We start from the raw sequence: 27,200 nt of genomic DNA, 5'->3' as shown, positions 1-27,200 counted from the left end.
GCCCTCTCCTTGGGTGATTAGCCTTTGCTTATGCAAAGAGGAATCAACAAAGGTATAAGATTTCTCAACTTACTTTAATCTTGAGTTTAGTCTTGGTTCACCATAACTACTAGGCTTTGAATTTCATGGGTTAAGTTTTGGTTTTGAGTGAATACAAGCATGAGTCTGCCTTTTAATTGTTAATAACAAGCATAGATGTTGCTCAAATGAACTTGTTTTCATAAATATTTCCTTCACGTCCGTTGACGCAGTACGTGACTTTTGGTGCCTATCCTTGCAGGACATCGTTGAACATTGAGGATTGGGCAAGGACGTTGAGGTCAGAGCTCTCGGAACCCCAAAAAATGCGTGCCAAATGCATGTATCAAAAGATACCACCGCCTCTAAAATGATATTTTTTGCTCATTTTCTGTCCCCATAAGCGCCTTGCCATGCACTTGGACAGTTTTTCCAAGTTCAGTGTATACAATCGATGCTTCCAATCATCCCAGGAAAACCTTGCATCTTGCCCTTCTTCAGAAGCCTTTGCAAGTCCATGTCAGTAGGTTTCCGGAGGTACTCTGCTGCGTAGATAGATTCGATTGCTTCGCAAAACCTCATCAGGGACTCAAGAATGGTTGATTTCCCCATCCTTGTTATCTCATCCACTTGGTCTGCAGATGCTCCATATGCAAGCATTCGCAAGACAGCATTAATTTTTTGCTGAGGAATAAGACCCATAGCACCAAAAGCATCATTCTTTTGCATAAAGTAAGAATCATGGTTGCAAACAGCAACCATGATTTTGTTGAACAAATGTCGTTCCATTCTAAAACTACATCTAAAGTACGTATCAGGGAATGCACTATTATGGACAAAATAATCGTCCAAGAGTTCCATACCTAGTCGTTGCCTGCTTTTATCAAGGTTTCTGGAACGGCTAGGCCTGGAGATATGACCCATAGCTTGGATGACTTGATGAGAATGTGAGGCTCTGCCCATTCTTGCTTCGTCATCTCTCCTTCTACGCTCTTTATCCTCTTCCCTCTCATTTTAGGCCACTTGGAGATTGAACATTCCTTCTGATTGGTTAAACAATTCTTCCTCTTGCTGATCGATATCCCACATCATCCTTGAAGAAGAAGACATTGTAAAAATGAAGCAAAAACTATGAATAATGATAGAGATTTTGGTGAAGAAGGAAGCAGAAACTATGAATAATGATAGAGATATTGAGAAAATTGGTGTGAGATTTGTAAGGATGGATGGTGGATTATATGGAGGATTAAAAAAGGATTAGGTTGTAGATAATGCCACGTAACATGCTGTCATTTGTTAAAAATATGATGGAAATCTATCCTCAAAGATTGTGACACGTGGCGCGACGTGATTGGTTAATAATCTTATCAGAAATCCATCACCAATAATTGTATTTTCAGATAATGACACATGGCGCAACGAGTACGATTAAAAATCTTATCGGAAATCCATCACCAATAATTGTTTTTTTAGATTTTATGACACGTAATGCAACGAGAACGATTAAAAATCTTATCTGAAATTACAAATAAAATTATTTTGTATTATTTTATAACTTTTCAGATTTACATGTGGCGCAACGAGAACAATTAAAAATCTTATTAGAAATCTATCACCAATAATTGTCTTTTCGGATTTTATGATACGTAATGCAACGAGAACGATTAAAAATCTTATCTAAAATTACAAATAAAATTATTTTGTATTATTTTATAAATAAAAAAAATGCTAATATTATATTGCCTATTGCCAGGGCTATTGAAGTACAACGGTGAAGATGCAAAAAACGGTTACTGTTTATTGGGTGGATAACATAGTGTATTGCTTGGGAGGTTCCCAGGAAACTCGAATCCAAATTCACAATTGTACATAAATGAAACCCAACATAAACAAATGAACTGCAGCAACAGCAAGCTAGGGTTTAGAAACACGTACGGTACAGAGAGATGCTTTTGCAGCAAACGTGAATGTTAGATTTTACGTTATGTGATACTATTTTACAGAGACTTTTCACGAGATGCAAGGAGGCCGGTGCTGAATGCTAATTCGTCTCTATTCTACAAGTTTTGAGAGACTCCGTCCAATACACTGGAACGAACGACTTGGCCGTTTCCTTTACTTTTTTATTATTTAGTGTTTCTGGCTCTTTTTACAATTTTACTTGTTAACGTTTCTTCTTGACCATGCAAGCCCAAGTTCCCATGTGAGTCCCTCTTGACCATTTGTTTCTCATGACTACCCTCAAAGTCTCATGACCATTCATGTACAGTAAACAAAACTCTTTGTTAAATTATATGTATGACATTGTTTTTCTTTTTTTTTTGGAAATTGTATGACATTGTTTGATAGTCTCTAGTTGACAGTTACAAGTAGGGCCGGTCTAGAGATTTTTTAAGTCTCGAGCGACGTCAAAAAATGTGCCTTCATTTCATATAAAAAAATTATTTGTTTTCACATATAAGACATCGATAAAATTATATTTAGAAAAACACTTCAAACTCAATAATTTAGAAACACAAAATAACTAATTTATTTTGTATCGAGAGAAAGAAATAAAAAAACTTCGAGCTTACAAGTAGATAGATTATGAGTTTTGTTTTCCATCTAAACTTTTAAAGTGTTTTTGTATAAATCATGAGATATTTTTTTCTTATTACTAACTTCGTCAATATAAGACTAAAAAAAAAATAATGTTTTCGAGTTTTTAAGTAATGAATGAACATTAAATTAAACCTTTTGATGACACATAATATTATTTGCAAATTTGATCTAAAAATTTAGTCTATGCGTTACTATTTGTTGAAGATTAAATTTGAATTGGAACAGATGTTTAAAAATATCAACCCACATATCTACTAGCTAGTAAATAAATTAACAACCAAACAAAAATTTGTAAAAATTGAAAAAAATAAACATGTGCATAGCATTTCGAAATGAGGACGTCTCGTTAATTTTAAATAACAAAAATCAATGCTTCTAATTAAACTTCTTGATTATTTAGCCAAATTTTATAAATATATACTGTTATAAAAAGAAATTTGTAAAAATTGGAATGTAAATAAGCATACATGGTGTTTTGAACGTAAAACCTCCTCATTAATTTTAAACAACAAAATCACCAGTTCTAGTTAAATTTCTTTGTCACTAAACCAAATTTTATAAATTTATATTATTATAAAAACATATATAAATATATCACCCTAATAATTTTGGTGCATCCAATTTTTTTGAGCCCCAGACAGTCGCCTTGCCTGCACTGAGCATGGGCCAATCCTGGTCACAAGCATGTAGTTTGGATTTCGTCACGCGATGAATATTATAGAAATAAAGAAATACACATTTCAGCGTATATGTTAGTTTTTCTTCTGATCATGGCATGATTGGGATGCTCATGCGTACTAACTAGTATTTATTGTTACATAAAACAAAAACATGTTGCAATTCTTTGAAGGCTAGAATCGAAGTATCTTGGATATCTCCTAAAGCTAAAAATTCTTTAGCGCTTAGAGTTATTTAACTGTTAAATTTTAGTGTTTATATTTTCTTTACTAAGATTTAACGGTTAAAAAATTCGTAATATGAGATACCCCCAAGTAGTATTAAAAATCCCATGAAGAAGTGAAGGTTATAATGGTAACTTCAAGGGAGGTGATTGAAGGGTCAGCGATTTGCCCGGGAGCAATTATTTGAAAGGGACCAGCCTTCTGACTCGATGAACCCCAAAAAAACCCAATTCACGAGGGTCCCAAATTCTGACATATCCTTAAATCTCTTATTTAATCACTTTAACTACTCTGCCCAAAAATAAACAAATCACTTTAACTAAATTATTTAATTATAATAATTATAGGCTGTCTCACGCTGATGTCAAGCGAGTCACACGGCGTGCATGCATGTGCCAAACTCTGATGACTCGAGTGACGACTGAACCAGAACCAGAACCAAACAACAAGAAACCATTACTTCTTCACTTGTCTTTCATAAAGCCAACGGGCAACTCTCTAGTTTCTACCATATACTCCCAATAATGTCTTGGTCACAAGTGAAGTCACAAATTTATTATTTGCTAAGACTGGTTGCTTATGCGGATTTTTTTTTTTTTATTATAAATGAGATTGTTTAAATTTCGTACTTGATAATTTAGGAAAAGTTTGTTGCTATAACTAGTTGTTAAACAGAAATCGTTCAGAAATCACACGTGCACGCATCACTAATTTGATCGTTGATGACAAGGGGGTTTAGAATTAAGATTTCTCTAGGTAGGTGTTAGTGTAGGAGAATTCAATTAGGATTCTAATGGACTAAGTTTGTAAAATCATGTGGACTTTGGTTTACTTGTACTTCAAGTCCGGTGACATATATATTTGTATCTTTATGAGATGGATGAAATTAATACGGCTATTGCTTAATTTATGTTTTTTTTATAACAAAAATAATAAAATAATACTTAAATATGCTAGCATTTAAGGTAAGGCAAATGAAATGCTTTTGGATCAAAAACCTTATTTGACCCAGCGTTAATTTTGACATCTCCTTGTCCATGTTAGCTTAGCCCCATTTTTTATGTCAATTTTGACATCTCGGCTAGAGTAAATAATACATTATTTATTATTGTTATATGTCTGTGTGAAATTTTTGACATCTCTTTTAGAAATGTTCTTAACTCTACTTTTTCACCCCCTTTTAACAGCCTTAATAGTGTGTGGGTCACAAGTGACAATGTCCATGACCAAGTAAACATTAAGATTAAGGCCTAACTAGTTCCTAGTTGTGTAAAGTTATGTTGTACTATTTCGTTATACAACCGATGGTAAAATGAGAGAACCAAATCTAAAATTTTACGTGCAAAGGTAAATATTCTTAACTAACTAAGTTATAAATGTTTTGCTAAATTGAGTGTAATTGATCTACCACCATATGCTAGGTTAGGGTGAATGGGTGATGATGATTCATGAACACAGATAGAAAAGTCAATTCCCTATATGCATAACTTAATTTGCATATATGGCAATTAGGGTGTTCCCCACTATGAAATAATTAATGTGGCAGATTTATTTTCAGCTAAGCACATTCAATGGGATGCTTATGTGACAGAGTTAGATAAATTTAATCCTCCCATTTCAATGAACCAGAGCAGAAAGTGAAAGATGTGAGAAGGGGGCAGAAATTGAACTTAAATGCATATTACACTTCCAATTCATTTTAGGGTGGTGCTATTTGTGCACCTATTTTTACCTCTTACATATTCTTTGTTAATTTCTATTGTTTGATATTTTTCAATTAATTTGATCCGACGACTAAAATTTAAGAGGAGTGTGTGGATATCACCGCTCTTCATTTTATCAACATGTAGATATGGACTATACAATTGTGGGATGAATAATTTACCCTTTTCATGAATTTTTTAATTTGTTTATGTTCGAACCTCAAAATTTCTTTTAATATTGAGAAGAAAAATAATGAAGCAGCTACCTTCAAAGTAATAGAGAGAAAAACAACAACCTGAATGAGAGAGTCAAAGTTGAATAGAGAATTTCTCACTTATTTCTATCATTCAAAATCTAATAGCTAATTAATTTTTTATATTTTTTAATTTAATATCACTCGATCTTTACTTTGTTATAATTTTTTTATGAATATCATGTAGAAAATTCGTTGAACAAAAGAAAATAAAAATTTAGGCTCCCTTATTTATAAACATCATCGGATAATGGAATATTGGGCTAAAGAGATTATTGGTCATGCTATTTTGTTACATTGGTACATGGGTGAGGTTCAAAAATCCACAAATAATAATATTAATATTTTGGATTTAGCAGTCTAATTCTCTTTTTTGACAAATCATATAATTCTTCACAAACATAATTGCCATTTAAAATAGAGAACTTTAACGAAAAACTCCCGGTACTGTTTATTTTAACGAAAAATCATATTTTTACATTAAAAAGTTAATCATAGTACTATTCACTTTACCCTTTATTTTGTCATTTTCGTTAAAACTTAAAGTTTTCAATCCTTTTTTTATTAGTTTTTCTTTTAAAATAATCAATTTATCCAACCTTACTCAGTACTATGATCTAGTTGTATTTCTCTTCACTGGTAAGTAACAGATTTCATGTGAAAATCTTGTAGATGGTGAATTCGATACCAAATTAAGTTACCTATTGTGGGGCTCAGCCAAACTCCTTCCTCCCCTTAGTATAAAATATATCGTTATACTAAAAAAAAAAATTATCCAACAATTTGACCACCCAAATTTACTTCATGAATTTCATACCCAAACAAAGAAGAAAAATTACTTCATGAATTAAAAATATAAATCATACAAGAAGAGTCTTTGTTAATTAAGGTTTATAAAGACAAAAGGAAAACTCTTGTATGTAATGTGAGAAATCAAGTATTTTCGTTGAATTGATGGAGACAATAGTTTGGGAGACCACATATTATCCCATTTTTCTAATAAAAGTAGAAACTACTGTGGTACAATGTAGTCACCCAAAATGGAGAGTAACATCAATTGAGCGGGTTCATCGTCATGTGATATACCGATCCACTAGTTGTACAATGTCATTGATATTGTTTTATTGAATGGGTTGCCATAGTGATTATGACCCTATTCCATGTAAGTCATTTTTAAAAGATATTGTGTCCTTAACATTACACACTTTCGTTTTATTGGTAATGTTATAACAACTTATATATGTCCAGCGAACCACTCGTTACATTTACTTGCTTTTTATTAAAATAGTTACGAGATCACACCCACCTATTCCAAATATGAAGACTGTTTAGACATCACCCAGGAAGGCCGAGACCTACGAAAGACCACACAAAGAGCAAACACGAGAAAATGGTGCACATAAATGTTGCTGCAAGGACAATTGAAGGGTCTGGACAAGTTTATCTTTAAGTTGGAGCAACTTGAGCATGAACTGACATAAAAATTATAAAAATGATGGATGGATCTGCTGTTAGTATATTAAAATAGTTTCAAACGAAATCTACTCATCATCTAAAGTAGAGAGATGTACTTTCATATAATTAGAGATGCCATATGACAAATATCTATTTAATGATTGATAAACTTTTGTAAACACATGTTAAATTATTGACTGGAGGATATCACTTGAATTATGTATTGGCTGCAATAGAGTATCTCTCAAATACGAGAGAAAAAATCTTAATTAGCGCCCCTATTGTGTTTCACTTTTGCCACATCTTTAAGAGCAACTCCACCCTTGTGGATTGCTCAGGGGACATGCGAGAGAAGAAGGGCCCGAGGCCCTGTGGATTTGCCCCAGCGTGAAGAAGTCCGAGCGGAGGTGGAGGTCCGAGCTCTTGGCTTGTGAAGAGTTGACAGCCCGAGAGCCCGAGAGCCCGAGCTCCGGGCCTTTTTAAAAATTTTTTCTGTCAGGCGCGTGCACCCCACTCGAGTGTGGGGGCGCGTCGCCCGACAACTTTTTAGAAAAAACAGAAGCCTTTCCAGACTTCAATGTTACCATTGGGAAGCCACGTGGCTTCCCACAGTCCGTTCGATCTCAACGGCTATTTAACTTGGACCGTTCGATCTCAACGGTAAAAAAAATAAAAAAATCTTATTTAATATCAACGGTTCGATCTGAGATCAATGGTCGATATTAATATGGTTTAAATATAAATTAAAAAACAAAAAAATAGTTTTAAAATTAAGAAAAGTTACTGTTGTGACACGTGGCACAATTTGGAGTGTTGGAATTCATTTTTTTTTAAATCCAACGGCAGAGATTAATTATTTGAATAAAAAATTGTAAAAAAATCCGAAAAAATATCTGAAAATCTTTTTAAAAAATGTTTCTACTTTTCTATAAATACCTTCTCGTTATCATCTACCTTACACCACAATTTTATATGTTTTCAACTACTTTCAATCACATTGGGTACAAATTGGATATCTCTCGAAATCTATGACAAATAATAGTCGTTTTGGGTAAATGACATGTAGTGCAATGAGAACGATTTAAAATATCTTATCCGAAATTACAAAAAAAAATTATTTAGTATTATTTTGTAAAAAAAAATATTAATAAATATTTAATTATCTATTGCCAGGGCTATTCAAGTGCAAGGATGAAGATGCAAAAAACAGTTACGGTTCATTATGTCAGTTACTGTTTATAATGTTATACTCTATGTTTCGACTAAGTTTCTCTCTTCATTTGCATGCATGCAATTAGCCAAATTGGACACAGCCTGTAGGCATATAGACATAAGTATCTTTCATCCTATAGCATAGACACAGATCATGATAAGAAATTAGAAAATAGGGAGGAGAATCTGAATTATTATTTTAGAGATGTGTTATCCATACATTTTATTTTACTTCTCATATACTTCTTGATAATTTATATTCGTTGATTTTTTTCAATTCATTTAATCCGAAAGTCAAAAATTAAAAAAATATGTGAGAAATAAAATAAAAGAAGATATGTGGATATCACATCTCTTATTTTATCTCTAAAGAGGTCGTACAACAGATCCTGCCTTTCATCATCAAAATACCAAAAAGAAAACAAAACTTTGGTGATTGTTTTACATCTCTATGCAGAGTCAAGTCACCATCAGCCAGTCCTCCTCGTGACACTTTATCCTGCACAAGATAAAAAATGGGAATAGATAATTAGTGACGGATTCAAGATTTGAATCTTGGAACCTTAGTGTTAAATGTAATTTTTTTAGATAAGAATAGATTATAAAGTGTGGAAAAAATAAAACAAAAATCAGTTTATTCACTTATTGTTGTATGCTGAAGCAATTTAATGAATAATATAGATAGAACTGATCGTTTGCTATCAATGTAACATGTCAAAATATGTCCAAGATGCATTGCATCAAACAGAGTAGACACAAAAGAAATTCATACTAAATATTCGGAGAGTTCTCAAAAATGTTTACAAGTATATTTTCCAAACCCAGGCGATACTGGGACCATCTTGGTCCTTATTTCCATTCGTTCTTAGATACACATACTCTTTTTACTTTTCACGCATTCTTTTTTACTGTTCACTACTCTTATTAATTTTTATCTATTAATTTTAATCAATTCATTTAATTCGACAATTGTAAGATAAAAAAAGCATGTAAAAAGTAAAAACGAGTGTTAGAGATAGCCCAGACTTAAAAATCATGTCTTTGCATCATCAGATTTTACCCCATTCCCCCCTCCCTCATCACTCTCTCCCTCACCCTTTATTTTCTCGTTATAATAGCCAAGAAGCCCTCAACCGAACCCCACAAAGCTCACATACTCTCTCTACGCAGTTACTTAGTTTTAGGCATATTTAGGCAAAAGGGGTGAGAGAAAATGCCAAAACCAAGTGCATTTTTGAGGCAATTGAGTGGAAGGGAGGCGTGGAAATCAAAATCAATGAGTTGGGGTGGTGTTGGAAATAGAAAGTCTTGCGGTGGTTTCAGCGGCGGAGTTGGACTGTCTGAGGGGAAAGGAGGAAGCTTTCAGCAAATGGAAGGGCTTCAAAACATGTATGGCAACAACAATGGTGGTGGTGGTGGTGGAGGATTCGGAATGAGGAAGAGAGTGATGGTGGTGGTGGATGACTCATCACATTCCAAGCATGCCATGATGTGGGCCCTCAGTCATGTTGCCAACAAGGGTGATTTGCTCACTCTCCTCCACATCATCCCTTCTTCCCATGACTCTTCCTATACCTCCTCCCCTTCCCTTGCCAACTCCCTTGGCTCCCTATGCAAGGCTTGCAAGCCTGAGGTACATTTCACTCTTCCTTCCTTCTCCTGGTTTAGATGGGCAGCTAATTTTTTAATCGAAACTTACAAAATAAACGGTTCAGATCAGGAATTAAACTCTACAACTAGTCCTCGTAATTACCCAAAAATGGGGATCCTTTTAGACAAATGGCCTGTCTTTTCTTAATCGTTTGCTCTGTTTGATAGATCCTACTAGAAAAGGCTGAGAGTGTCTTCGTTGTGTTTGACAGATCCCAATTTTCTGGTCCCCGACCTTTAAATTCTTTTCCCTCCTTTTCTTTGCTTGTTTGTTTTTTTAATCTTTGACTGTTTCTTTTTGTCTTTTCTCTTCTTTAGAGGAAGAAGGGTAATAATTTTCACCAGTGCCAATTCACTCTCTTTCTCTTCAGTGTGAGAAGGAAGAGTGACTGGCCTTTCAGTTGCTTTTGCCTATTTTTTCCCAGAAAAAGAGAGAGGGGACATAATTTCTGTTCTGTCACTTAACATTTATTTAGGGACAAAGATTGTCTGCCCTCCTATTTTCAATGCCCTTCCATGTCCTCCTGTTTTGTGTGGTCACGGATAAGCCACGTTAACATTTTATATTATTTTTTTTATAAAGATAATAAGACAAAAATAAATAGTAATATAAAATGTTGACGTGGCTTAACTGTGACCACACAAACAGAAGGGCATAGAAGGGCATGGAAAATAGGAGGGTAGACAATCCTTGTCCTTTATTTAGTCATGTGTATAAATTATTATTATTTGTTTAATTATTTTTTGGGAAAACAATAATATTCAGGTGGAAGTGGAAGCTCTTGTGATCCAAGGACCAAGAGTGGCAACAGTGAACAGCCAGGTTAAGAAGCTTGAGGTTTCAGTGCTAGTGCTTGGTCAGAAGAAGCCCTCTCCCTTCATCAGCTGGTGGGTCCTATTCCACTAATCCCTTCTTGCAAAAGCACTTACTAGCTTTAACTAAAGGCGTGGGTGAAACCGAACCGTACCAAACTAAACCATTGTTTGATATCGCCGAATTATATAGCATGCTAAATGATGTTTATTGTGATTTAATTATGCAGCTTATTTGGAACCAGCTCCACTGAGGATTTTGTGGAGCATTGCATAAACAATGCAGAGTGTTTGACAATTGGAGTGAGGAAGCAAAGCAAAGGTGTGAGTGGCTACCTAATCAACACCAGATGGCAGAAGGATTTCTGGCTCTTGGCTTAAGTGTGTTCTTCTTCACCTCTAATGAGAAAGGATTAAGGATTAGTGTCTAATAAGTGATTAAGATTATAGATTAGCTTTGTAATTTACCATCTAACTATTTACTAACTAGATCATCTTTCTTTCTGTATTAACTATTAAGTAGGTGTAGTTAGGGTAAGAGGAGTTGATGTACTGAGACTTTATCAAGTGCATTTGCATTCAATCTCTATTAAAAGCTTTTTACTTTAGATTTCAACTTGATCCAAAGTCTATTAATGTTTGGCTGATAGTTTTTATATAGCTGTCATCACTTGATTTCTCGGTTTCATCAATGTGCTTTAAATCATATTTAAAGAGAAAGGAACATGGTGGTTGATAGTTTGGCAAGGTTGAGTTTTTCTTTGGATATGGGGTTGTTAGAGCATCCCCAATGAGGGGCTCTCTACGGGACTAGAAAAGTGATAGTTATAGTCCAATTTTGAACTCTAAGGAATATTTGGGGTTTTCAAGAATTTGTCACAATGAGGGCCTATATAGTGTTTTGATTCTATGTGGGGTTATATATTTATTTATGTTTGAACTGTTTTTAAGTTGATTTTTGAACGTGTTATCTCAAATTTTTATTTATAAATTTTTCAACCTAAAAAAATTTAAAATCTGACAATAAGATTTCATTACTTATGCACTGTTATAGATTCTCTTATCTCAATCATATCCGTTAGTTTGTTTCTATGAAATCAGCCAAGATAAGATTTTATTTCATAATAGTCGTTCGATTAGATCATCTTATCCGTTTGTTTATTTATCTGATTAACACATTTTTCGAAATCAAACAAGATAAGATTTCTTTTCATAATAATCATTATATTTGATTATTTTATCACAATTTAGTTACATTGTTTGTTTATGTTTTCAGTTTAGGTATCTAAACTATTAATGTTAAATTTTATCCATATCTTTATGAACTTTTCAATTTAGAAAATTAAACACAAAAAACATTTTTTTTCTTAATAAATAACGCACAAAAAATAGTTGTTTTTGTTTATGTTTTTTTAATTAAACATACGATTGAAAAATAAACTCTTAAAATCATAAATGTTAAAAAATAAACCCTTAAAATCATAAATGTTTAAAAATAAACCCTTAAAATCATAAATTGTTGAAAATAAACTCTAAAAATCATATTTTAGAATTAAAAATGAAGCCCACCCATTCTTAAACTTACAAAAAAAAAAAAAAAGTTAGAACACCAAGATTGGGCCCTCAATTTGGTGTTGGTCCTCTTACTTTTGGGGGCTAGATGTAACCTATTTTTTTGCTACTCAAGGATTGAAGTTGCTAGCCATATGATGGATGTAGATCCATTTTTTAGCCTATTTGGGATGAAATTTTTAACTAAAACTACAAATATAGTAGCCTTAAGGAGGATAAAGTCCTCGAAATGCTCTTAGGACTCGGGCTGTTTGTGTAAGCTCCTTTGACTGATGTCTTTTTTTTTGTTAAGCGATTATGCTTGGGCTTCAGCTGCCCTTTGTAACAAAAATAAATGTTTAGCTGACAACATTTGCAAAAGTCAACGTCACATCATAAACTTAAGAGCTTTTTTGGAAGTCTGTTTAAAATGACTGAAAGTATTTTTGGTGAAAATATTTTTCAAAACAATTGTTAACAAAAATGCAAGTGAATCTTAGAAAAACTCTTGAATTGCTTTATACAAGAAGCACTTCAAGTGCTTTTCGAAACCGAAAACATTTTTCTAAAATCCTAAACAAGTTGTTACAGATTTATTAAGGCTTAATTATTGCCCTTGTGTTGATTTTCACTTCCGGGGGCAAAGCATGATTTGGTGTTGGTTGAACACAACTTGGAAGTCATATGGTTCTGGAAAATGATTTTTGCACTCTTGTTTTCTTTTTAACTATTTATTTGTGGCTCTTGATTCTTCTTTAATTTATTCAAAAAGGTCAAAAGAAAAAGAAAAAGTGTAGAGCGACAAAAAAAAGTGCGGAAATCATTTCATTCTCTATAGTTTTAATAGTTGCATTTGGGCCCCCAATATATCAAGGAAAAATCAGCTTGGGCCATGAGGTCAAATTGCAAAACCCTCGTAGAAGGCTACAAATTAATGCCACAAAATCATAGTTTGGCAAATGGCAGTCCAAAACCATATATTAAAATTTTAAAGTAATCTGAAGCAGGATTACATTGCATAGAAAACAAGTGAAAAGCAAGTTTTTTGTGTACTGATGCTTTCAACTCCCAGGAAGCTTCATTTCGCAATGTTTGAAACTTAGTGGACTCCGTTTTCATGCGCACGGGAAGGATTTCTTGGAGCGTACGTCAAGTCGGTGAAACAGTCCCCGATAGTGACTCGCATGGAGTATTGACTACTACAGTGTCAACATGTCCGCGAAAATTTGCATTTGCTTCTCCTGCCGACTCTCTTGCCCGCGCCAAGCCAACACTGCCGGGCGGTGAATGGGAACCAAAACAACGGCTATCAGCATGCTAATAAGCATGGCGGGCCTTACGTCGATGATCGCCACCAATGCAGGTCATTACAACAAACCAGTTGGAGTGGAACGTGCGGAGGGCGAAACGAACCCGGTTGTGATTGTCGCCAGGTGATACCGGGCGAGTGCATTTGCAAAACTCGAACCTACACACCTTTTTGTTGGCAATATCCACATGCCGAAAGGTTGTTAGAGTTGTTATCGAATTAGTTAGTTAAATAGCTTAGGCTGCAAGCTAGTCATGATGACTATATAAACTGTATTCTCATAGTTGTAAAGATTAATTCAGTATCAATGTAATCAATTACTTTCTCTCTTTCTCTTATTCCCTTCTCTCTTTTCTTCTTCGATACATGCTCTTTCTGCATTTTTGTGTTTTTCTGCATTTCTGTTAATATGGTATCATCGCCGGAGGTCGGTCCATGGTGATTTGTTGCTCTTCCACTGCATGATTTGTTGTTGCTCTGCTCGATTTGGGTGATTTTCTGTTCTTGGTGAAGGTTCTTGGTGCTCGAATGATGGTATTTCAACAGAGCGAAGGCTGATTGCCAAAGGGGGTTTTATTCCTCGGTGCCATTTCTTCCGCTGAAGATTAAAAGAACTGGAGATTTCTTGGGGAGCTTTGATCGGAGTTTCTTCATCTCCACCAGTTATAGATACACGAAGATCTAGCAAAGGTCGCAATTTCTCACTTAAAGCATATATGCCCTCAATGATCACGATACAGGAGCTAGGGATCTCTATCGTCCTGTGCGCTATGCGGGAGCTAGTCTTGAAATCATATACTGGAATCTGAACAGAATTGCATGCCTTTAAACCATGTATGTTTTCAAGCAATGTTTCAAATTCTGGTGGATTGATGAGCTTCTGGCTTCTGGGAGATTGAGATTCGAGTCATTAGGTGCTGTTTCGAGTACTCCTCAATTTAGCATATCAACTGTTTGTGTTAATGTCTTAGTGAAGATTTTTCTGTGCATCTTGTAAGTATCAAGGCTGATAGCCGTGTACTTACTTTTTCAAGGTCGATAGCCATATTCTCAAATTTTTAGACCAATAGCCATTTCTCTGTGATTGTATGTTGTACTCCCTTAAGGCTGATAGCTGGAGTATAAAGCTGTCTGAAAGTTGGTTTCTTGATTGGATGATTGGTGAAGTATTTCTGTCAAAGCATAAAGGCCGATAGCCGTTGCTTTTTGTTTGAGTATTTGTTGAGTTTTTCACACGAACAAGGCCGATAGCCGGTAGTGTGTATTCTTGGAATTGTTGTAATTTTTGAAGATTGCTTGAGTGGTTGGATTTGGGATATAAGGCCAAAGCCATTATCTCTGTGTAAGTTGTTTGTTTCCTCCACAAGGCTGATAGCCGGAGTGAAAAGTTCTGTCTCAGATATTGTGTGTTACTCTCCTTAAAGACCGATAGCCGGAGTCAAGTTCTTGAAAAGTCTTGTTTTGTTGTTATTGTGTGCACCTCCATTAAGGGTGATTGCCGGAGTGCAGTTCTTGTTGAAATATTGATTAGTAATTCAAGGTTGATAACATTTGAAGCAGGGAAGATACTCATTTGAAGCAAAGAAGTTGCTGATCTCTGACAAAAGTACTTTGAATACTGCTTTCAGCTTTTGGAAGATTGGCATACCTAAACGTGGGAAATTGGGTTACTTTTACTTGGCTCCATTGATTGGTCTGCTTCAATCTCAAACTGGGAAGTCCCAGTTGAGATTGAGGGGGGATGTTGGCAATATCCACGTGCCAAAAGGTTGTTAGAGTTGTTATCGAAGTAGTTTGTTAAATAGCTTAGGCTGCAAGCTAGTCATGATGGCTATATAAACTGTATTCTCATAGTTGTAAAGATTAATTTAGTATCAATTTAATCAATTACTTTCTCTCTTTCTCATATTCCCTTCTCTCTTTTCTTCTTCGATACATGCTTTTTTTGCATTTCTGTGTTTTTCTGCATTTCTGTTAATACTTTTGTGCTACCATGCCATGTCTGCATGCTTGCTGTTTGGCAGCACAAGTAACGTCGCGTGGTTGGCCTACTCTTGGCAATGAGGTCTTCATGGGAAAAATATTACTGCAACCACAGGCGAACTTGCACTTACAAGTGGTTCCAATGTGGTTTTTTCTGTGGTGCGTTTGGTTGACCTTCTGTGCTTCCACTAGGTGCTTCTTTGCTGGTACTAATCTTCATAACTGGTGGGCCATAAATGCGTTTTTCACTCTTCTCTGGGCAATTCTTCTGATTTTGAACAACACATTTAGATCCAACCACTTATGAAGATCGCCAGCGGTGTTATTCCACATCCCAAAGGCGTTATTCCACAACTCAAAAAAAAAAAAAAAAAAAACAACGATATTAGCAGAGTAATTGCATTCTGGGCCCAATTTACCAACGAAAGAAGCACCTGGGCCATGAAGGTCAAATTGCAACAAGAGCCCGAACAAGATCATCATAGTTACGCAAGGGAAAAAAAAAACAATATATTAAAAACAAGATCATCATAGTTTCGTGTCAAATTACATAGAAAAGAAGTGACTAGTATGTTTTTAATGCAATGAAGTTTACGAGGGGAATCTCATTCATGCGGCCTGAACCACTAGACCTTGTCATCTAATTTATCATTTACGAGGGGAAGCAGCTCCATACGACCCCGTGGAGTGCGTGGTGTTCGAGGAGTTCCAGGCAGCTGTTGGGAGATGAGGTGCCTCACATACCCGTAGAATGTACATCCCAAAAGCGTTATTCCACAACCAACAGCATTCAAAGCTGGAATCGGGTTTTTGAATATCATCCATGAAACAAGGACGGCAACCGCAACCTGAACAAAAATCCAATATCAGAACGTGATCATTGACAAGATATTTGCTTGCCCAAAAGGGTTATGACTAGATTGACCGATAAAGCCTAACAGTACTTGTGCCGAATAATTTAGGAATGCATCATTAATTCTTTATAAAGCATAACAGTACTACAAGGTTAGTGATTACGCTTAATAATTACCTTGAGGTTTCCAGCAACGTTGAATGTCACGGCAGTCGTAGAATGGATTACATAAAAAATGGAGAAGTTGAGACAAAATGCCATTACCCCGGAGCTGAAAATGATGATGAGGGATGGAACAAGAGTCTGATGGGTGTGAAGCCATTCAAGAACTCCATTACCTTCAAGTAGCATTGCAGGTACTGCCAAGATCATGGTCGCAAAAGGTGCCATGTAGTACACCGTGTTTATGCTATATTGTATACCCAAAAAAGCCAATAACAAAATATCAGTATGAATCATGAAGCTATGAAATAATGAGCACACATAAAAGTAGAACTATTTCAAACAGAAGGCATGCTTGGGTGAAAAAACAAGCAAACACAGCTAAAATGAAGACCGTTAATACCATTGCGCTCGGTTCTGTGTCAATGGCAGGAAGATCAGTATAACAAAAAAGATACCAAGGTTGAGGATTTCAAAATATGGAAGGAAAAGAAATGGCTGATGTTAATGCGCTAAATTCTTACAAGGTACAAACAAAATAACAAAATCCCACCAGTTCCTCACAAGGATGATAAGGCAATCCAAACAGTTCAGGACTATAAGCCTATAGAAAATTCCAAGACTTCTCAGTTTTACATCATTAAGGCCAACTATAATGGTTGGGGCTAAAACCTAAATTTGTAGCCCAGAAATTTAGGTTCTAATCCAGAAACAAATTTTCTCCTCCAATGGTTTTGGCTTAAAAATTTAGCCCAAGATAAATGAATTGTGGCTATTTTTTTTTTTTGGGTACCTTTTTTAAAAATAAAATTTATGTAGATTATCCTAATTTATTTTTATGAAAATTTTAACCTATAGAAATTTAAATTCCAATAAATAGTGAAAAATCACTAAACCTACCCCATGAAACATAATAGTCATGGAACAACATGGAAAACCACTTCAAACATATAAAACACATGAAACAAGAGTCGTGCAATAAAGTCATGGAACACATATGAAAAGCTTTTATAAACAATATGAAACACATAAATAGTAATAGACATGAGCTAGGTTACTACTTATCTAATGGTATTTATCCTAGTTCGTCTATATTTGTGAAAAGTTATTCTCATCCAATAGTACAAAGAAGACATTGTTTTAGCAGAAAGAAGAGTCGTATAGGAAAGATGTGGAGAGCGCATTCGGGATCCTACAAGTTTGATCAGCCATTACTAGAGGGTCTGCATGATTTTGGAACATAAAGACCTACATTTAATCATGACGACGTACATAATTTTGCACAATATTATTGTTGAGTACAAAGAAATTGAAGAAGATTCTAATGAAGATGTGGATGGCGACCAACCAACATCTGCGACAGCAATATCAAAAGACATTAAATATCTAGATGCCACCCATATCTGAGAGAGCAATAGTGATAGACATTGAATATCTAGATGAAAACACATATGAGACCCAACAGGATAGGCTAACACTTAATGAGTACATGAGACGTCTGAATTGGATTCAAGCTCTTGAAGGCCATGACACACTCCAAACAGATTTGGTTGAGCATATATGGCACCGACTAGGAGCATGGTCATGATGGTCTTTCCTTAATAAAATGAAGTGTGCTAATGTATTTGTCTTTCCTTGCAACTTAAAATGAAGTGTGCTAGTGTGTTAAGTCTTTCTTTGTAATAAAACTAAGTGGGTTGGTCTTTTTGTTGTAATAAAATTAAGTGTGTTTGTGTGTTACTCTTTCTTATTGAATATGTTTATTTTTTTTTATAAATAGTTTTGGAAGTAGACATAAAGGCAAAAAAAAGGGAAGAATCGTATGAGGGCAGTGAATTTTGTGTGGATGTTTGAACAAATATAGGTATTTATAGAGTTTTTGGGTGAATTTTGATTTAAATAAATTTTTTAAATTGTAAAAGGATTTACACATGGTCTTTATAGATTTGGAAAAAGCGTATGATAGGGTCCCAAGAGACATTCTTTGGAGGATTTTAGAGAAGAAAGGAGTACGAGTAGCATATATCCAAGCTATAAAGGATATGTATGAAGGAGCAAAGACTGCCGTAAGAACTCATGAAGGACAAACCGAAAGCTTTCCCATAACTGTAGGATTACATCAAGGCTCATCCTTAAGTCCTTACCTTTTTGCGTTGGTAATGGATGAGTTAACAGGACATATTCAAGATGATATTCCTTGGTGTATGCTTTTCGCAGACGATATAGTGTTGATAGATGAAACTCAGGAAGGGGTAAATGCAAAGCTTAACCTTTGGAGAGAAGTGTTGGAATCTAAAGGTCTTCGCCTAAGCCGATCAAAGACAGAATATATGGAGTGCAAGTTCAGTGCAAATGGAGGCCAAAACGAGTTAGGGGTGAGGATCGGAGATCAAGAAATACCAAAGAGCGACCGTTTTCGTTACCTAGGATCTATCTTGCAAAAGAACGGAGAATTAGATGGAGATCTCAACCATAGAATACAAGCTGGATGGATGAAGTGGAAGAGTGCATCCGGCGTGTTGTGTGACCGCCGTATGCCACTGAAGCTCAAGGGAAAATTTTATAGGACGGCAATAAGGCCAGCGATGCTGTATGACACAGAATGTTGGGCAGTGAAGCATCAACACATACACAAAATGGGTGTAGCGGAGATGAGGATGCTTCGTTGGATGTGTGGGCACACGAGAAAGGATAAGATTAAGAATGAGGATATCCGGGGTAAAGTAGGAGTAGCCGAAATTGAAGGCAAGATGAGAGAAAATCGGTTACGGTGGTTTGGACATGTGCAACGAAGGCCTACTGACGCTCCGATTAGAAGATGCGACTATGGGACAGAGGTTCAGGGCCGAAGGGGTAGAGGAAGACCTAGGAAAACTTTGGAAGAGACTCTAAGAAAAGACTTAGAGTACTTGGATCTAACGAAGGACATGACACAGGACCGAGCACAATGGCGTTCTAAGATTCATATAGCCGATCCCACTCAGTGACTTGGATTTTCCAAGTCTCCAATCGAGAAGTTTTCCTCACTCGGGAAATTAAGGGAACACTACCCCAACCTACATGCTCCACTCAGAAAGCTTCAACATACAAGCTTCAACAAAAGAAAATTCAAAGAACTTAGCGAAGAAGGTTTTGGTGTATTTAACACAATACGTTGAAATGAAGGAAAACTTATTTATTGATATCCCCGATAAGCTACAAATGTGTACATATACATGAGTAAAAATAAACAAACAAGAGGGAGCCTTCACAAGGGTTGCTTAGGAGAAGTCTCAGCAGTCGGTAGAGCCCCAGAAAGAGAAGGCACCGGAGGGGGATCATTCGGAACCTCAGTACTGGACAGAACCCTAGAAGGAGGAGGCATCAGAGGTTGATTATTTGGAGCTTCATTACGCGGTACAGCCCCAGAAGACGAAGGCAATAAATGCCTTTGGAACAAACCCACAAATCTCTGATGATCAAGTAAAACCTGACCATCAGTTTCCTTCATCTGGTCAAGCTTCCTCTTCATGTTTGTAGCATAGTCATGTGCGAGCCGGTGCAACTGTTTATTCTCATGCTTGAGCCCTCTAATCTCCTGTTTGAGACTCATCACCTCAGCCGCCAATGATTCAACTTGGCGGGTTCGAGCAAATAGGCGTTGGGCCATATTAGACACAGAACCTGCACACTGAACACTGAGAGCCAGCGAATCCTTAACAGCTAACTCATCAGACCGTTTGGAAAGTAGTCTGTTATCTTTGGGAGTGAGAAGGTTCCTGGCCACCACCGCAGCAGTCATATCATTCTTCATCACGGAATCCCCAACGGTAAGAGGACCAGTAGGGGAGACGAAGGATGGGCGCCATATGTTGTCTGGAGAAGGCGGGGTTGCCTCTTCAACAAGGTTCAAGTCAAAACGACGGTCGGAGGGGCCAGACATTTTCAAAGGTGTTGAAGAGAGAAGAGGTTGGACAAATCAAGATCTTAGAAGTGCAAGAATGGAGCTTCTACTGGTGGAGATTCAAGTGTGCTTTGGAACTTAATGCCAGCCCCTATAAAAATCTGCACTCGACGGATCTTCAGAAATCGAAGAGGCGCCTGCTCAGAAATCGAAGAGGCGTTTGCTTTCTCAAAAGCTGGGCTACTTAGAGACCACGAGGGTTGATCTCAGAAATCGAAAAGGCGTTTGCTTTCTCAAAAGTTAGGCTGCTCAAAGACCACGAAGGCCGATCTCAGAAATCGAAGAGGCGCTCGCTTTCTCAAAAGCTGGGCTCCTCAGAGACCACGAGGGCCGATCTCAGAAATCGAAGAGGCACCTACTTTTCCAGCCTTGTCAGCACCTGTCACACGCACACTCAGCTTTGCGGAAATTATGGGCATTCTGTCGAAGACTTCTGAGGAAGTAGAAAACACATGAATCTTACTGTTCAATCACCCACTTCCCACACGCAACACTAGCTCATGGGTACCACAGATAACTTTGCCAAAGTTCTCTGCCAAAATTGAGCACGTAAAGCTTGCAGCTCCCACTACATCGCTCTGACCAAGAAAGGTAAAAGAATAGCAAAGAAACAGCACTAACAAAGTTTAGACCCATAAATTTTGAAGGTCTAGCTACCATATTATTACCCACAAGGGTAAAGGAACAGTACCACTGCTGGATAATTGGAAAGTCCCTGTGTGTCAACCTCTGTGCTTCGTGGCAAGGTAGACTAGCAAACATGCCCAACCTTTACTCACACTCGAGAAAACACTACCAATAAGATTGCTTGCTCCAAAATCGAAGAGGCACCGTCCTCCGAATCTCGAGAGCCAGACTCCCAACATGACTACTTTCTCAAAAATCGAAGAGAGGGTAAAGGAACAGTACCATTGCTGGATAATTGGAAAATCCCTGTGTGTCAACCTCTGTGCTTCGTGGCAAGGTAGACTAGCAAACATGCCCAACCTTTACTCACATTCGAGAAAACACTCCCAACAAGATTGCTTGCTCCAAAATCGAAGAGGCACCGCCCTCCGAATCTCGAGAGCCAGACTCCCAACATGATTACTTTCTCAAAAATTGAAGTGACACTGCTCTCCGAATCTCGAGAGCCAGACCCCCATCATAATTGCTTTCTTAAAAATCGAAGATGCATCGTTCTCCGAATCAATCGAAGAGACCCTCGCTTTCTCAAAAGCTGGGCTGCTCAGAGACCACGAGGGCCGATCTCAGAAATCGAAGAGGCCCCTACTTTTCTAGCCTTGTCAGCACCTGTCACACGCACACTCAGCTTTGCGGAAATTATGGGCATTCTGTCGAAGACTTCTCGAGAGCACAGACCACTTTTTCAAAGTGCTCTGACAGAGTTAAAACATGTGAAGCTGGCAGCTCCCACTACCGTGCTATGACCAAGCAGGGTAAAGGAATAGCATTACTACTTGTTGTTAGGGAGACTCCTATATATGTCGACCTCCATCCCCAACGGACAGGCAGACCTGCAAAAATGTTCAACCCTTCCTCATATTTGAGAGGGCACTCCCAACGAAGCCTTTCGAAATATTCAGCTTTCTTTCCCCCCGATAATACCTTTGCAAACAAGCTATACTAGAGCAAGAATATCTCATATCATCAGGGTTAAAAGCAAGAGTATCCCATATCATGCTTTTTCCCTGTCTTTTCCTTTGGCCTTGTTGTTACCTGCAAGACAAGGAGAAAGAGAGCAATCAGTCAGCACTTGGAATCAAGCTTCCAGCCAGGAACTGACTGCCTGGAACCTCTTACCTGATTACTTACCTGGCATTGCTCTCGAGTACTCATCTTCAACATCTTATGTTTCCAGGGAAGATACCGCATCTGCTTGAGGAACAGATAGGGCAAGTGCGAAGGATACAAGGAAGCATGTGGAGACAAGCGTAACAGCACACGTGCCGATACATCCATTACTCTGTCAAAAGCAAAAGTATCCCATATCAGCAGGGTCGAACGTACTCTAGATTTGATGGACTTGTTTTGACCCTCAAATTCTTCAGTCGGCTCTGGAGGAAACCAGAAAACCCTCCAGCTCAGTTCAAGAATAAGCCTGTGGAAAGTTACTTCTTCAAAAGCAAAAGTATCCCATATCATCTCTTCTCATCTTTCTTCTCTTTATCCTTCATGCTGCTGCAAGATGGGGAGAAGGTGAACAATCAGCCGGAGCTCTGATTGCTTACCTTGTCTGTCACCTCTTTCAGCAAATCCCCTAGCTCGGCGACTTGGGAGACTCTTACTACATGGTTTGTATCGCGCTTGACCAAGCCTGAAACTACAAGTAAGCTTCAAGTGAAATTGATACATTACCTTGTGCATCTCCACCAGTTAAAGATACCACCCCTGGATGGAGGAAGAGTACTTCCAGAGAAGATGCCACATCTACCTATGAGACAGATAAGGCAAGTCAAGACGATACCACACTCCGATACTTAGAAGTTTCGTGATTACGAGATCATTCTCTCACAATATTTCCTAATGTCATTTGTACTAAATCATTCACTTGTACTCACTAAAGGAGAGCTTGAACCTATGTATTTGTGTAAACCCTTCACAATTAATGAGAACTCTTCTATTCCGTGGACGTAGCCAATCTGGGTGAACCACGTACATTTTGTGTTTGCTCTCCTATCTCTATTCATTTATATACTTATCCACACTAATGACCGGAGCAATCTAGCGAAGATCACAAAAAGCGACCGTTTTTGCTGCCTAGGATCTATCTTGCAAGAGAACGGAGAATTAGATGGAGATCTCAACCATAGAATACGACCTGGACGGATGAAGTGTAAGAGTGCATCCGGCGTGTTATGTGACCGTCGTAGGCCACTGAAGCTCAAGGGAAAATTTTATAGGACGACAATAAGGCCAACGATGTTGTATGGCACAGAATGTTGGACGGTGAAGCATCAACACGTACACAAAATGGGTGTAGCGGAGATGAGGATGCTTCGTGGGATGTGTGGGCACACGAGAAAGGATAAGATTGGGCATGAGGATATCCGAGGTAAAGTAGGAGTAGCCGAAATTGAAGGAAAGATGAGAGAAAATCGGTTCCGCTGATTTGGACATGGGCAAAGAAGGCCGACTGACGCTCCGGTTCGAAGATGTGACTACGGGACAGAGGTTCAGGGCCGAAGGGGTAGAGGAAGACCTAGGAAAACTTTAGAAGAGACTCTAAGAAAAGACTTAGAGTACTTGGATCGAACGGAGGACATGACACAAAACCGAGCGCAATGGCGTTCTAGGATTCATATAGCCGACCCCACTTAGTGGGAAAAGGCTTTGTTGTTGTTGTTGTTGTTGTTTTAGCCATTGGATTTAATCTATTTAAAAACTAAAATTAAAAAAAAAAGGTTGAATCTAGATCAGCCAATGGTCCAATCACGTGGGCCGTTGATGGCCAACTGGATGTTTGGGCTCCGAAATTGGTGGCTGACAAAGCTGTCAATGGTGGATGATGGATCCCACCCACTGCAGCTTTGCCAAGTGCAAAGCGTGAGGCGCGTTAGTGCGTTGCAGTGGGAGAAAGGCTAGGCACATCTACGCGCACTGGTGGGACAAATTTTTATCCCAAGCCAGTCTTTTGGGCTAAATCTGGTCAAAATTTAGGCCCAATGGTTGGAGATGGTCTAAGGGAACATCACCATAAACATGGTTTTCTATACTCAAGACATTTCTAAATGCTCAATCACGCTGAATTGCCTTGTAAGAACCACACGGATCACACATATAATATGAACTGCTTTCATCAAATTACAAAGAAGCATTTTGTGTCATACATTCTTATAAATCAACCAAGATTCTTCTCATTTGAAAATTTAATTACTTAATAGTCCAATAAAATGAGAAAATGCAGTAGTCAACAAGATATCATATCAATTAGAGCTGCCACTGATAATTGATATTGAAAGGATTGGTATAGAACCTATAACAAGTTTATATCTTCAACTTATAGGCTCGTGAACATCTTATGATGAGAGTGTAATAACAGTAATCAAGAAGTTTAAACAATATATTTCATATTTGTGCACAAGACATCACACATATAATAACTTATGAAAACTACAAAAACAAAGTAAGCAAAAGTGACAAAAACTTCAAGAAGGTAAAGATGACAATCTAAAGGCAGAAAAACATTACCTGTCAAACTTGTATCCATGCAAAAGCGATTCTGCAAGGATGGTCTTTGTGGAAGTAGCGAGACAACCAAATAAGGCCGCACAAAATCCAAACATATTGAAACTAAGCTCTGTAACTGAAGTAAGTAGAATTCCTCCAACAATGGGTATCAAAGAACACCAAATTCTCCAGTCAAAGTATTTTCTCCAAACCAGCCACTGCAAAACAACTGTTCGAAACCCTTGCGGTCAGATGAAGCCACAACACAGCATAACATATTTGGAAGGTGACGTCAATTTTATACATGGTTAGAATTTCTGGAGCTCACCTGTGGTTGCAGGAGTGAATGACTTTATGGTCTGCATAAAAGAAACTGGAATGTAACGTAAGCTCACATTGCCCAAAACTATGTTAATACAGAACACAAATGACATGGGAAATATCCTTCTCCAGCGATCTTCAGGGTCAACTGTTATTAGTGGTTTAAGCTTCAAAACCTTGATTACGATGTATGCTCCAATGGCCGAGCATATGAAATGAATGCATGATACCGTTAGGGGAAACTTAAAATCCAGTTTCTGCATAAACAAAAACACTTGAAAATTAGGGACACCATGCAAACTCATAAGACTGATGTTGAATTATGCAATTTACAGGAGCAATCTGCCTCAGACACGCCATTGGGGCACAACTGATGTGACAGTAAGGTTGTTTGCTCCCAGACCACTGAATAATTTCTCTAAAAACTTATAAAAATTAGGTCGTTAATAGTTCAAAATTTGGGTGATTAGTGCAAAAGCTAAACAATCAAATAAATTATGGCATAAAGTTTGGTAAACCGGCAGTCAAATGTTATAGAACAACTTAGAAAGACAAACTGTATGGTTACACCATTGACGATCTTCTTTTCATTTTGGACAATTATATTATTTATCAATCAAGTCCCACTGCAAGCATTCACCAGTACCTCGACTTTACCAAAAGTCCCGAAAAAAACAAACCTCAATTTGCGGAAACAAAACTTCCTAATCATGAAGAATGTCACTAGTTATTCCATTCACAAAATATCTAATTTTCTCCTAAGTAACAAACTCAAATCATTTAGCCATTCAAATTAGGAAACAAGATAGTGTGAAGAATCACAAAAATAGAAGGAAGAACCAAGCCATGAATTCAACCCTGGTAAATTGAACCTTCCTCTTGAAAGAAAGTTGGATTCCACCATAAAACCAATTGGCAATATGGAGAGTTCTTGCAAGGTTTATCCCTTCACCGATGTGGGTACACATCCTCATACCTCTCTCCTAAACGACGACAACTAATTCTTCCATTCTGAAGCCTACTTGCAACCAAACCAAAGGTAAATCTCATAGTATTATGTTACTTGTGGCAGACAAACATGGCAGATCACATGGTAGTATGGTAGTTCCACAGTTGTTGAAGAAAAATATAACTAAATCCTGTTCAGATTAAGTTAAAACTAAACAAACGAAACACTCAATGGATGTCTCGCCCATCCCCGAACGTTTGGAATTCATCCGAGCGCCTGTTCATATTTCTTCTAATATTACTCATGAGATTCCAATAAATCGATATCACATTTCCATAATTTAACCATCTCAATAAATTAGAATTATACTGCAGAAAAAATCAAAAGAGAAACGGAAAAATTCAGCTAAATTCATAAAACGAAAAACCCAATTCATACGTGCAAGATTATATCAAAACCACCAATTAATTAGGCAAGCAATTAAGAAATTAAGGTAACCAACGGAGAGGAATTAAACATCTACACGTACCAATAATCAAAAAGCAAAGTTAAGCAACCCTAGTTCACAAAATGTAAGAATGAAATGTTTAAAAATCGAAGTTGAGAAAATATGGAAAGGCAAAAGAGCAGAGACCTGAAAGATCCACTTGTTCATGACAATCACGGTGACATTGAAACCCCACCACTGAAGAATTGCGAGGAGAGATCTAATGACGCTCCACTGGCACAGCCGAGACTCCTCCATCTCAGACCCAGATCACAAAACGCACCCGCAAATACTCCTATCCCACTCACCTCACAATTTCCAGAAACAAAACCGACCCAGATGGGTTTTGTTGTAGAAACAGAGGAAAAACGGAGGAAAAACGGATTTATGGGAGCTATGGAGAGATGGGGGATCAGAGATTAAGAATCCTAATTAGGAATGAGAGCTTAAATGGTGTGAGATTGTTGAGGTGAAGCTGCCCTCTCTCTCTCCCCCTTGTGTGTGTGTTGTGTTTAACCCCATGTGATTTGTCCTTCTGTTTCCATTTCTTTACGTTGGAGTTCCTAATACGTTATAACTCTCACGCCATGGAAATGTTATTGTAGTAGATGTGCAGCCTTTTTTATTTTCTTGTTATAGGACGAAGCGTGAAGGGGCCCAAGCCCCACAGACGAGGGTCTATGTTTCCAACTTACATAGAATAGGTATAAGTTTACTGTGTCACTTCGTGTTAATGATACAATGCCATGTAGAAACGGATTTATACATATCTTTGTATTGTTTGTTTGCACATGACAACATGCAAGCAGTGTACCTATGTCGTATAAGTCATTCTCTCAACATTCGTTTAAAGGAGCTATTCGG

General features: G+C 37.3%; 3 protein-coding genes across 3 annotated transcripts; 1 reads left to right on the top strand and 2 right to left on the bottom strand.

The window, feature by feature from the left end:
• Nucleotides 1-456: 456 nt before the first annotated feature.
• On the bottom strand, nucleotides 457-780 carry LOC139191941 (uncharacterized). The gene has a single exon (XM_070812977.1). It carries the CDS (start codon nucleotides 778-780, stop codon nucleotides 457-459), a length of 324 nt encoding a protein of 107 aa, XP_070669078.1.
• An 8,408-nt stretch (nucleotides 781-9,188) lies between these two features.
• LOC103407832 (uncharacterized) lies at nucleotides 9,189-11,224 on the top strand. The gene is made up of 3 exons (XM_008346706.4): nucleotides 9,189-9,778; nucleotides 10,562-10,683; nucleotides 10,839-11,224. Exons 1-3 carry the CDS (start codon nucleotides 9,359-9,361, stop codon nucleotides 10,987-10,989), a joined length of 693 nt encoding a protein of 230 aa, XP_008344928.2. The 5' UTR covers nucleotides 9,189-9,358; the 3' UTR covers nucleotides 10,990-11,224.
• Nucleotides 11,225-15,936: 4,712 nt separating this feature from the next.
• On the bottom strand, nucleotides 15,937-27,002 carry LOC103407833 (UDP-galactose transporter 1). The gene is made up of 5 exons (XM_029093963.2): nucleotides 26,484-27,002; nucleotides 24,908-25,157; nucleotides 24,601-24,808; nucleotides 16,482-16,713; nucleotides 15,937-16,299 (listed from the first exon to the last, which is right to left on the bottom strand). Exons 1-5 carry the CDS (start codon nucleotides 26,592-26,594, stop codon nucleotides 16,078-16,080), a joined length of 1,023 nt encoding a protein of 340 aa, XP_028949796.1. The 5' UTR covers nucleotides 26,595-27,002; the 3' UTR covers nucleotides 15,937-16,077.
• Nucleotides 27,003-27,200: the final 198 nt, after the last annotated feature.

Source organism: Malus domestica, chromosome 15 (genome assembly GCF_042453785.1).
Source record: "Malus domestica chromosome 15, GDT2T_hap1".
NCBI lineage: Eukaryota > Viridiplantae > Streptophyta > Magnoliopsida > Rosales > Rosaceae > Malus > Malus domestica.
This window is presented reverse-complemented; position numbering and strand designations above follow the sequence as displayed.